General features: G+C 34.0%; 1 protein-coding gene across 1 annotated transcript; it reads right to left on the reverse strand.

Moving 5' to 3' along the window:
- Positions 1–1,251: 1,251 nt before the first annotated feature.
- LOC111049178 lies at positions 1,252–5,499 on the reverse strand. Its single transcript, XM_039436478.1, has 2 exons — positions 5,251–5,499; positions 1,252–2,169 (listed from the first exon to the last, which is right to left on the reverse strand). Exons 1-2 carry the CDS (start codon positions 5,346–5,348, stop codon positions 1,938–1,940), a joined length of 330 nt encoding a protein of 109 aa, XP_039292412.1. The 5' UTR covers positions 5,349–5,499; the 3' UTR covers positions 1,252–1,937.
- Positions 5,500–13,117: the final 7,618 nt, after the last annotated feature.

Raw genomic sequence — 13,117 nt, forward strand, 5'->3', positions numbered from 1 at the left:
ATTTTTCCTCTCTTAAATTCTGACATAATGAAGGAAGATCTTGAAAAATTGTTTAAGTTTACAGCGACGATACAATAGCCATAAAAGTGGAGTCTATCACATTATGAGAAACTTAAAACAAAGAAAAGAAACAAAAAAGATACTACACAATAATGTTGTACATGCACTCAACATCTTGTTCGGGCATAGCAATTAGAAAAAATTTTAATCTACGTTTAAACAGATGTGGTGATACTACAAGTGAAATTTCCTCCGGCAACCTGTTTAAGAATTTAACTTGCAAAAAATGTAGTTATTATTATTATTACTATTAATTTCATTGACAATCACAAATCAAATTTATAATAATTATATAATATATGATTGGTAGAAGACAACAGGCATAGCCCAAAACTTTCTTTTTACAAATAAAAGTTTCAAAAAAGAATGAGGTTAAGATTTCACTTTTCACTTCAAAAAGTCCAATTCCCACTTCAAAACTAATGACTTAACTCAAAATTTCAAATCTTGATATTCAAAAACTAATTGAAAACAAAAATATTCCACTCAAATCTCTACAAATTGGGAATTCCAATTAGTTCCTTAGAAGCTAATCATAAGTAGGCATCACCATACATCTACATGATGACATAAATCAATATTAATTACAGTCACTTGCATTCTACGAAGGGTATGTGTGAATGCAATGACCGGTCAACCGTTCCTAGATGTTTTATATCGACCTCAGTTTTCGAGATATATAGATTTTTCGATATTTTTGGAAAACGTTAATAGCTAGGAAACTATCAGTCAAAATATAATGCCAAAGACATGGTTGGAAAGAGAAATAAATTTCCAATAAGATTCATTTAAATTGTTCCTTTGTGTTTTAAAAGGATAAAGATGTAGGATATAGATAAAATTCTATAAGATATCCATAAAATTATACAGATCAATGGATAATGATCTATATATAATTATAACTACACCTTTGTAGGCCTTTCTGACCGCTGAAGCTCTGTCTGTGCACACAGAGAGAGAGGTCAGGCGTTTCGAGTTGCTGCGCTCTTTTGAGGATAAAGATTATATGGATATCTATATACTTTCAAGATCGCTATGACCGCTGACCGCATACCCTCCTGTGTGTGCAAACAAGCTCAATCATGCACCAATCACATAGTAGCCTAGAATAGTAATAACTGGCGTGGAGCTATGATATGATATACTAATAATCATGAAAAATAAAATTACTAATAAGCATGAGAGATAAAATATCATGAATTCTCCATCAACAATTTATTCCTCTGTTATCACATGAACAAGATCATTTATTTCTTCAACAATTTTCAATAACTACTTCATCGAATTATCATACAATCATTCCATTTAATCAAGGATAACCGCAATACAAGTGATTCGATTCGATTGAATGATGAAAGTGAACTTGGTCAGAATCTTTCAAAAATAAATGTAGTCCAAATATGAGAACTGATTTATGAATGATTTTTATCCTCATCATATCTTACCATCCTCCTCAACTTAATTTCCTCTTGTAACAAAGTAATGAGGAATAATGTTGAGATAAAAAAACCAATCACGTGCAGAGGGTGAAGAGTTCTTCGATTCAATATCTATGGCGATAATTGTTAGCACAATCTTGTTCATTACAAACAACAAGATATATTCTTATCAGCTATAGAATCACCATTCAGATCCATTCATCTTCTTGTGAGCATTCTACTTTCAAATTTCTAGAATTTTCTCCTGATTTCATAATTGTAATTCTCCAGAATTTTCTCTGACTCGATGATTGTATTTCTCTCAAATTTTCTCCTAAATTTCAACGAAATCACTAGCTGTCCGAATTCTTCTTGACCAATCTTCTTGTTATTCTCTAGAATTTCCTCTTGATTCGATAATATTGTGATTCATTGGATTTTTTTTTAATTTCGACGAAATCAGTAACTCTCCCAATTGAGCTCTCTCTCCCGCTTCACTCTCCTCGCTCTCGGCTCAGGTCCGATGTCTCGTCTCTGTCTACTGATGGCTCCATCTCCTTCTAACGCATGCACGAACATATCCATATCAGGGTAGTTTCCCAGAGAGAGAGGCAGGAAACCCTCTTCCTCTTCGAAGTCTCTCTCACAAGATCCCGATAGGGGGTCGTCTTCATACGAAATTTGGACATACCTACAAGGGAAAAGTGATGACATTAGATAAAACTCCATTTTTTTTGCCAAGTTAATGATGTCCACTAAATCCAATCCTGGGGTTTTAATTGATCAATACAATACAATATAATACGATACAAAAATAATTGTATTAACAATAGTATTGAAAACTGGAAAGCAATAATAGATCATTATTAATAAATATTTTTCACCACACTGCACAGAAAGCAGCTGTTTTCCAGTCCCTACGTAGATCTGAAAGACATTGTTTGCAGACGACTCTCGTCTGACGTCAGAACAGGTACCCTTTCCAGCCGCTAACATGGAACTAAGAAAGGTGATCAAAAAACTTTTCATTGTTTGTGTTCGATATTCAATAATCAAAACATTTTTAATAATATCATCTTATTGTCATTTGAAAGAGAAAAAGTATAAACTCAACCTCCCACATAATTAAACATAATCTTATAGGTTATTATTTAGACAAATCAGAATAAAAAATAAAAATACTTGGTCAATTTCCCGATATTCAGATTACCTCAGATTTGCTAGAGCTATCACCTTCCACTTCTGCTTTCGGAAGTGCTTAGTAAACAAATATTATAATATATATATATTGTTTATTTTTGACAAAAAATAGCGCTCGCACCATGTGCAAAAATGTTTTTCCGGCTCCCAATCTTTTCTAGTCCTCGGCCTACGGCCTCGCACTTGAAAACCGATTTCGAGCCGGAAAAGTCTAATTTTCGGCCCTAGGTGCAAAATATACTAAATTATTATCAGTTCAATTCAAGTACAAATCCATGATAATATAATGAAGGAAAGGCTCATACACACTTACTGGACAGGAAATACACTAATGAAGCAACTTTAGATATGAAACTACTCAACTGATTTTCTTGAAATTTTGCAAAATAGATTCTTAATTTATCAAGGATGGTTATAGGCCTATTTTAAATTCTTTAAGATTCCAGTAGGTCAAGTTTATAATTGAACCCTTGCGGAGCACGGGTTACCTGCTAGTATATAATATTATGAGAAGAGCTAATGATTCAATTTGTTTGTATAAGATACAAAATGATATAAAATTGGAATACATTATTGTTGTTGTCGGTTATTATATTTGTATGAATGTTTCAACGCATATCAAACGAAAGCTGGATGATGTAAATTCTCTGGTTGGAATCAATCAATCTGGAATGAGAAAATGGCTGACTACGCACATAAAATGACTACTAATGAGTGGAGTGAGATTTGATTGGCTAGCTCGATGAAAGACACTCCCACTTTAGCCAATAAAGGGAACTTAAGAAGACCAATCATGGCTCACTTCATCATTTCGATGATATATCAGTAAACTGTCAGATAACGTCAACTGTTACTAGCTTTCCATGAATTTACAATTATTTCACTGTAAAATATTGATATATGAAAATTATCCAAACAATATTATTATCATTAGAGTCGTTGAGATACAACTGTGACCAGATCTGGAATTTGACATTCAACTCGTTATGTATGGCAAACTCGTTAATTTACTATGATTTAGATCAGTGGTCGCCAAACTGATGAGTGTCAGCTAGAAAAGCATTTATAAATCTTCTAGTGAGCTACCAACGAATATTAGAATAAAGAAAGTATCTTTTATTTCCTATAACGATGCATTTCTAGTGTTGAAATCTACTTATCTCATAGCAAAAAGTATAACAAAAAGTTGAAATGTACATTTCAATGAGGGCAGTGGAACTCTTTTTGGCGATCAAGTATTTTCTTGATGTTTAGAGTGAACGTTGTAGCCGCCATTCTGATGCAGTTGTTCGAAAAATGTTCCTATATCGATTTTTTATGAATTACATACTTGAAAAAGATGATTCACACAAGTAGGTAGAGCTGAGCATAGCTTTCAACCTCGATGCAACTTCAATAATAATTGGATATTTTTCTTTGGGGACTTGAGGCCAAAAATTTCCAGTTGTAGAAAGTGATCTGAGAGACAAGATCGTTTCAAAAATCCACCAATTCCATTTCAACTGAAGCCTGATCTCCACCAAAATGTTTTACAACACATGCTTCAAAATCTTCTGCATCGATCTCTACAAAAGGAAAGTTGACGAATTGTACCATATTCGATATGCTTTTAAAATCTTGAAATCGTTGATCAAACTGTTGACTCAAGTCTGAATTTTAACGTATTCTTGGTTATTGCTGAGGTGTTGTGAAGGATTTTTCCCGTCATTGATTTCCTTCAGACTGGAAAAGTGTTTATATTCAAACTAGACGACATTCTTTTCCCACATCTCAAGCTCCTTGGAAAACGATTTTAAAGTTCAAATCATTCCACCGATGTCCTTATCTTCCCCTTGAAGCTGCAAATTTAAATCATTCAACTTCTCAGTTATATCTGTGAGAAATGCAAAATGTTGTAGCCATGTTTCTCAATGCATGGTTGACAACCCAAGCATTTCTGTGAGCTACCAAAAACTTCCCCACGAGCTACCGGTAGCTCGCGATCGACTGTTTGGCGACCACTGATTTAGATCTAATTTAATGTTTATAATAAGTTGCAAAGATCTAAACGGTACTTCTATCCAATTTCAAATAGCATACTATTCATCAATCTTGTTTATTGTAGACTATGTAGACCGAGACCTTGTGATTTTATCATGTAGACTATTTATTATTGTAATCTGATAGTGATGCTGCTTTCCATGACGAAACACTATATAACTTTGTTGCAGTTCTGACACTGTGTTACGTGTAAATATTTGAAAAAACATTTACTTTTCTTGGAGTATTGAGGAATGCATTTCACTCCTGAAGAGGAGCTTCATCAGGCCTCAGGCTCCATCAGGCAGGAGTGAAATGCATTCCTCAATACTCCAAGAAAAGTAGGTGTTTTTTCAAATATTTACAAGTAACACAGTGTCAGAACTACAACAAAGTCAATCTGATATGTTTGTAATGACTATCGAATAAATAAATGAATTGACTGAAGATCAATATCGTTTTGATGAACCAAACTTAGCTAAAGAAACTTGAACCTGGGTCTACCAAAAAATACTAAATTCATTGAATTTTCAAAATCGAAATATAAAATTACCTGCTAACCCGATTCTTGGACTTGCACGGCAACGATTGAATTTGACAAATTGATGAAATTGTGAGAAGAATCATAACAAAAATTGACTTGATTTTCATTTTGAACGCGATATTAGATTGAATTCTGGCTACTATAAAATATTATGACGATTGAGTTTGGTTACAACTTATGATTTACAAGCTATCATATGGATAAAATTGGAAATTGGATTTTAGAAACACATGTGTGTTTCATGAATTTTTGTATGATGATGAATTTCAATACCAAGATACCAGTAGTTCTGTGAACAGTAGACCTCGCGCTTAATTAGTTACATTGACCTGTTGTTATGTGTTCTCACAAATTAATGAATAATTTATCAATTTGAAATATCTAGAAAAATCCTAAATAAATATAGAGCTTTTTGTCCTATCGTACCGTGACGTGTCGTCCCGGAATGTGAGTGTGAGCGCTGTTATCAGGTCTGGCTGCAACTGTCTACAACGTTGATGGAAAGATACATTTTCAAGATGTTCGATGTTTTTGGACGGGTAGTATTATAGTCAACTGTCTACTAACGTTGATGGAAAGATACATTTTCAAGATGTTCGATGTTTTTGAACGGGTAGTATTATAGTCCACTAGACAGCTGTTTTATGATGAATAATTCTATAGTCTGATTTTTACTCTAATATTGGCGTATGAAGGAGGCTCCTCTTTTTTCATATTATCCTTGAAATGCAAAATTTCCAAAAACCTTGTATATGCATCGATGCAACATTTGAAAAGGAACATACCTGTCAAATTTCATGAAAATCTATTACCGCGTTTCGCCGTAAATGCGCAACATAAAAACATTCAAACATTAAGAGAAATGCCAAACCGTCGACTTGAATCTTAGACCTCACTTCGCTCGGTCAATTATTATACTGTAATCAATGAAAACCTCAATTTTCCTTAAAGCAAGGCATTCAACCACAAAATTACATAAGTTTGAGTCGAGAAAGGTCATTTCAAGTTAAATTGAAGTAGAATGAAGTAAGTTGAAGTGCAGTCAAGTTGAAGAGCTTGAAAATAGACTTCAAAATTGCACGGCTATCCCTAAATTCTATCAAAATGAATGTCCTTAATTTTTACCACTTCCTGAATTATATCTACTCTGTCCTGTAATCCAATATGAGCCACTATTGCTGGTTCCTTTATAAATAATTCACAAGTGAGATAACATTATATTTTTAAATTTGAATAACATTTTCAATAATATGAATTCTATCAAAATAAATGTCCTTCATTTTTACCACTTCCTGGATTATATCTACTCTGTCCTGTAATCCAATATGAGCCATTATTTCTGGTTCCTTTATGAATAATTTCCAAGTGAGATAACATTATATTTTTAAATTTGAATAACATTTTCAATAACATAAATTCTATCAAAATGAATGTCCTTCATTATAACCACTTCCTGAATTATATATACTCTGTCCTATAATCCAATATCAGCTACTATTGCTGGTTTCTTCATAAATAATTCACAAGTGACATAATAACATCATATTCCATCCCTCATATATCTCACCAAGCTTCAGTGAAACTAGCCTCCTCAGGGCAGGAACCTGCAGTAAGTCCTGAGTCTATTAGCAAATAAAACCGATAACCTTTGCCCTTTTTGTGATATAAACTATAAAACTCCTTCACAATAGAGCTATCTACAATGACCAAATTGCCCTATTTATCACTACATAGTGATCTGTTAAGCCTCTGTCAATTCATTCTTTAGTGGTGGAGCCCTTCCATGCCAAAATTCGAATGAATATTGTGGGGATCTAGTTCTGTACCTTTTTCATTCTTCAAAATTTCTATCTGACAAGACGAGAGATTCACTCTCCATATGAATAATGAAATTGAAGATTGTTTCAACTAAGGAGATTTTGAAGTGAACAACTACAAGACTTAACCTATAGATGGGAACTAATTGGAAGTTGCATTTGGTGAAATGCAAATCAAGTAATAATTATTATTAAACGAAAATCTCAATGGAATGTTGTAGATCACCCCGAAGACTTCTGCTACTGCAAATATTGCCAACAGGGTGAACAGCTAGATGGAAATTCCATTTAAATTTACAGCATTCAATTGAGATTTTCGTCTATAATTATTCACTTAACTTATTTCGGACTATGTGTAACCTTATCTAAATTTGGGAGAGGAACAGCACAAGGTTACCTTATTTTCTCTCTCCCATCATTTTGATGATGCAATTATTGTATCGATCAATAAAGGATAAAGATGAAGATTTGATATGAACAATACATACAGTGAATGGCTATTTACAGGTTGAGCTCATTGTTTCATAGATATAATAGAGAACGGTCATGGAGTAATAATATTAATTTGTTTCCAAATGCACTTACAAATTTATTCTATCAAATTCTCAATCCTAAACACAGACAAATAGTCTTGTAGGGGGTCTCCTAACATATGAATTTTATTGTAAAATCACTTCACTTTTAAGGGCTACTCTATTTAAATTGAAGAAACCAATATAAAGAAAATTGAAGTGGCCTTTTATTAAAAACTGAAAAATATTTCAACGACTAGTTTCGACTGTTTGTGAATCGACAAATGATTTTAACATGAAAATGACCAATGGTAGAAACTAGTCTTTAAAAAATTCCAAAGTTTCCAATAGAAGGGTACTAGAAGTTTTATAAATTTCTTTATCAATTTTATTGTTTGTATCTTGTAATTATTTTGGCAAATAAAAATTTTATGATTTGATTTGAAATTAGGTGAGAATGGACGAATTAGTAACTCAATTTCGTTGATCAACGAACTGAAATTGAATAATTGACCGAACGAAGTGAGGTCTATGATTCAAGTCGACGGTTTGGCATTTCTCTTAATGTTTAAATGTTTATATGTTTTTATGTTGCGCATTTAAGGCCAAACGCGGTAATAGATTTTCATGAAATTTGAGAGGTATGTTCCTTTTTTAATTGCGCGTCGACGTATATACAAAGTTTTTGGAAATTTTGCATTTCAAGTATAATATAAAAGGAAAAAGGAGCCTCCTTCATACGCCTATATTAGAGTAAAAATCAGACTATAGAATTATTCATCATAAATCAGCTGACAAGTGATTACACAGATGTGTGGAGAAGCCAGTCTATTGCTGTATTTCCATAAAGTCTATAGGTTCAATCAGGTACTACTTGTGGATGAGAATAATGCGTGAGGTCTACTGTTCACAGAACTACCAGTAATTGTTCTAAAAACATGTGTTGAGAATTTTAAATTGATTGATTGAAGCAATCGAAGGCCATCATCGAACATACACTCAAAAAAAAACCAAAATCGGGCCATGAATCGTGCCGGTAGTCAAAATTACGAACTCGTTATCTTCCATCATCAAAGAACTCGCTTCGCTTGCTCAAAGCACGCAATCCAGCATAGCAATGCGTCATCGCTAGTTCAATAAAACACCACCAGAAGCAGCAGACTAAATTTATGATGAAAACAGCGCTGGCGATGGCGGATAATGCACTAGACACCAAAAATAATGTGTAACACTGTTTTGTAGCTGCTACCCCAAAACTCACTCTCTGATTCCGGTTCGGGGGGGGGGGTGCTAGAATTGGGCCAGGGGGTGTTAGAGAATGAGACAGGGGGTGTTAAAAACAGGAGGGGTGTATAAAGGACCCCCGTGGCTGAGTTCCAGCCTACTAAAGTTGGTATCGCAGCCTATAAATCAGGGGGACACCCCAGTTATATCCCCAACCCCCCGGCATTTGAAGTCACCCCCCTCATTGTGTCCCCTTGCCGAATACATTTCTGCTCTTTATCACATGGCGAATAATACGGCTCATCCCTTACTTGACTGGGTACTTTATATTTGGTGAATTAGGAGGTGAAGGGTTCGAACAACGAATTTGTTGGAAATTCTATAGTTTTCTCACTCTATTATAGTATTATCGCCTCCCTCACTTTCTTACTTTTATTCATTTTGTACTTCTTCTTCTTCTTCTTCTTCTTCTTCTTCTTTTCTTCTTCTTCTTCTTCTTCTTCTTCTTCTTCTTCTTCTTCTCTTCTTCTTCTTCTTCTTCTTCTTCATCATCTTTGTTCGAGTTTGTTTCTATAGTTCACCCAATCTATTATAGTATTATCCCTTTCCTTTTATTTGCTTTCTACTCATTTTTCACACCTTCTCTGTCAAAAAAGCTAAAACAATATGAACTCTTCAAAGTATCCTTTTTACAGATGTAATTAAATAGAGAATGCATTTATTCAAATGCTAATGAATGAAATATAATTATTATTGAACGAAAATCCTAAATAAATGCTGCAAATCACCCCGAAGACCTCTGCTACTGCAGACATTGACAACAAGGCTAACAGCTAGTTGGAAATTCGATGAGAACCACTATCCAAAAATTAGTTGCCAGCCCGGGAATCGAACCCGGTACCTCCCAATTGCCAGTCAGGAATGCTTTCCCTTACACCAAACTGACAATCTCTGGATAGCAGCGCTCATTTTATACGAAGCCATAGCGGCCAAATAGTTACAGATGGAATTAAATAGAGTACAGAGATTGTCAGTTTGGTGTAAGGGCAAGCATTACTGACTGGCAATTGGGAGGTACCGGGTTCGATTCCCGGGCTGGCAACAAATTTTTGGATAGTAGTTCTCATTGAATTTCCATCTAGCTGTTAGCCTTGTTGTCAATGTCTGCTGTAGCAGAGGTCTTCGGGGTGATTTGCAGCATTTATTTAGGATTTTCGTTTAATAATAATTATATTGTATCCTATTTACTGAGAGGGTGGGACTATTGAAGAATAATTCTGCAATTATCATAAAAGTCTTCCATTCTTTCTGGCTCCTACATCCCTTCATATATTCTTCCTCTCTCACAATTTCTCCTTGAAATTCTTGTAAATCCTTCACTCTGGTGATTATGATAAATACAGCTGACTTAGTTGCCATAGTTTGTTATTCTTGTTAAATCTCATTCTATCAGCCTCTATTGAAGCCTATATTTTGATTCAAATACCGGTCTTTTCTATCTCATATGGTGAGGTCCACTATATAATGACAGTGTTTAATTATCAATTGTATTGCTATCCTAGTCCATCATCCAACCGGATAGAGCTATCTCTTTCTCGCTTTGCTCTGTTGCCGGATCGTCTTTCAACATGTAGAAATATAATCAACTAACAAAATATTTAATCTTGATTATGTGAATTCATTATGGAATCATTGAAAAATACAATTTTTTGCTTGATAAAATATAATTGATTATATTTAACGAGAATGAACTGTTAATATTACATCAATAAACCGGTATCAGTCACCCTCCATAAAAGACATTGCCAAGACAGAGGATCGGCAACGTTGTTCTCCTATCTTTCTCCACTGCTATTTCAACGTGAACCTCACTATAGTAATTGGCATCAATAAATTCAAACCTCTTCGTTCTGTCCATTTTATTTAGATACAACACAATAACAGCTATTACGTCATCATGATACTATTCTTAATTTTGTTTAATGAATCATCATTCAGTTTATATTTTGAAAAATTCATTTAGTGAGAATTGATGTTGTTGTTGAAGAATTCACTTAATATCATTTTACCATCGAATCATCAATGCATAGGTACTTATTTGGGCATTGTACTTGAACATTATCACACAATTCAAACATTACCAATTACCAGCGAATACGTATTCACTGTTCATTCTTGTTTGAGATGATCAATTCAGCCTACAAATATGAAACCATTCCTCGTCTTCAATTTATTGATCAGGAGAAGAAAATGGTGGAGCTTGCATACGATTGGCTGCTGGCTGAAACACATTGACCAATGAGAAGGCGAGAAGCCCATCTGTGCTGTAATAGGTGGATTCAAGAGAAGCTATGGTGAGATTAGTTGATTGATTGATTGATTCTTCATTGATTGTTTATCACAAATGACAATGTATTGCCAGGTCTTGCAACACCCATTGCATACTAGCACTACATTATAATGGAAAAAATGAACAATTAACATATTCAGAACAGAAAATAAATATGTAGATGAGAGTACATAACTTTTAGAAACAAAAAGTAGAACCTATTTGTTTACAGAATAGGAATGAGGGATATACATGAAATTCTATCAATACAAAGTAAATGAAATAACTCAATTTAAATTTTCTTAAGAGATATACACACACACACACACACACGCGCGCGCGCGCGCTCAAAGAAAACCCAACTCAAAAAAAATTGAAATAAAATACTGTAGAGAGAAAAAAAAACTACTCTAACCCAATTCAAAAAAAATTGAAATAAAATACTGTAGAGAGAAAAAAAAACTAGTTGAAAGATATTTCATCCTACAAGAACTTCTATCAATGATTCAGTATTCAAATGTTACTCAAATCAATATTATTGTGAGGTTCACGTTACAATGGCAGAGAGGAAAGATAGGATAACAGCGTCGCCGATTCTCTGTCTTGTCACTGCCTTCTATAAAGAATGGCTGCCGATACCAGTATATTTGATGACCTATCAACTGTCCATTCCCCTTCAGAATAATCAATTCAATTTTAATCTCAAAGGAAAAATATTCCCTAATGATTGGATAATGAGTTCTTATAATAACCAATTAATGTTTAATTGAAATTTAATTGATTATCCTGGATAAGAATGAACAGTTGATAGTTCATCAGATATATTCAATTATAGAGATTGAATATTTTGTTAATTTGTTAAATTTTCTCATTGCAGGAAAACGATATAGCAAAGTTTGCAAAGTTTCCGGATATAGTTTCAGATATAGAAAACTTTTCAAAGATGAAAAACACGAATCTGGAATCAGATTTGCAATATTCTTCACCGTTCAGGATAATTATATTTCAGCCAAATCTGAGATACTTTTCGTCTTAGTGTGGTTTCATGGATTTCATCAATTTTTTGTGAAAAATAAAAATCGCTCAAAATTTGTGATCTCATGGTATTTGATGCGAGAAACACGAATCTGGAACCAGATTTGCTAAATTCCTCACTGTTCAGGATATATTTCAGTCAAATGTAAGATACTTTTCGTCTCAGTGTGGTTCACGATGGTTAGTTAGTCCATGGATTTCATAATTTTTTTGCGAAAAATAAAAAATAAAAATCGCTCAAACTTTGTGATCTTATGGTATTTGATGCGAGGAACACGAATCTGGAATCATATTAATTTGCAAAAATCCTTACCAAGAACTCTAGGTTCTAGCGATAGAAGATAGCGCTATCTGTTTTGTCGGATGATAGACAAGGATAGCAACACCAATGTTGATCAAATAGTGTCATTATAACGTGGACCTCACTAAAGAGTACATCTTAGTCAGAAGTGACAGGAATTAAAGAAGGATAGCGCTATATGTTTTGTGGAATAATAGACAAGGATAGCAACACCAATGTTGATCAAATACTGCCATTAAAAAGTGGACCTCACTGTAGAGTACATCTTAGTCAGGAGTGACGGAAATTGAAGAAGGATAGCGCTATCTGTTTTGTGGAATAATAGACAAGGATAGCAACACCAATGTTGATCATATACTGCCATTATGACGTGAACCACACTATAGAGTACATCTTAGTCAGAAGTGACAGAAATTGAAGAAGAATAGCGCTATCTGTTTTGTGGAATAATAGACAAGGAAAGAAACAAGAATGTTAATCAAATACTGCCATTATAACGTGGACCTACCCATAGAGTATATCTTACTCAGATGTGACAGGAATTAAAGAAGGATAGCGCTATATGTCTTGTGGAATAATAGACAAAGATAGCAACACCAATGTTAATCAAATACTGCCATTATAACGTGGACCTACCCATAGAGTACTTCTTACTTGG

This window comes from Nilaparvata lugens, chromosome 10, assembly GCF_014356525.2.
Source record: "Nilaparvata lugens isolate BPH chromosome 10, ASM1435652v1, whole genome shotgun sequence".
In the NCBI taxonomy this organism is placed as follows: domain Eukaryota; kingdom Metazoa; phylum Arthropoda; class Insecta; order Hemiptera; family Delphacidae; genus Nilaparvata; species Nilaparvata lugens.

Coding starts and splice junctions, on each gene's coding strand:
- LOC111049178 (XM_039436478.1), bottom strand. CDS start 5,348: ATGAAAATCAAGTCAATTTTTGTTATGATTCTTCTCACAATTTCATCA. Junction 2,170..5,250: donor TCCAAGAATCGGGTTAGCAG/GTAATTTTATAT, acceptor TTTCCCTTGTAG/GTATGTCCAAATTTCGTATG.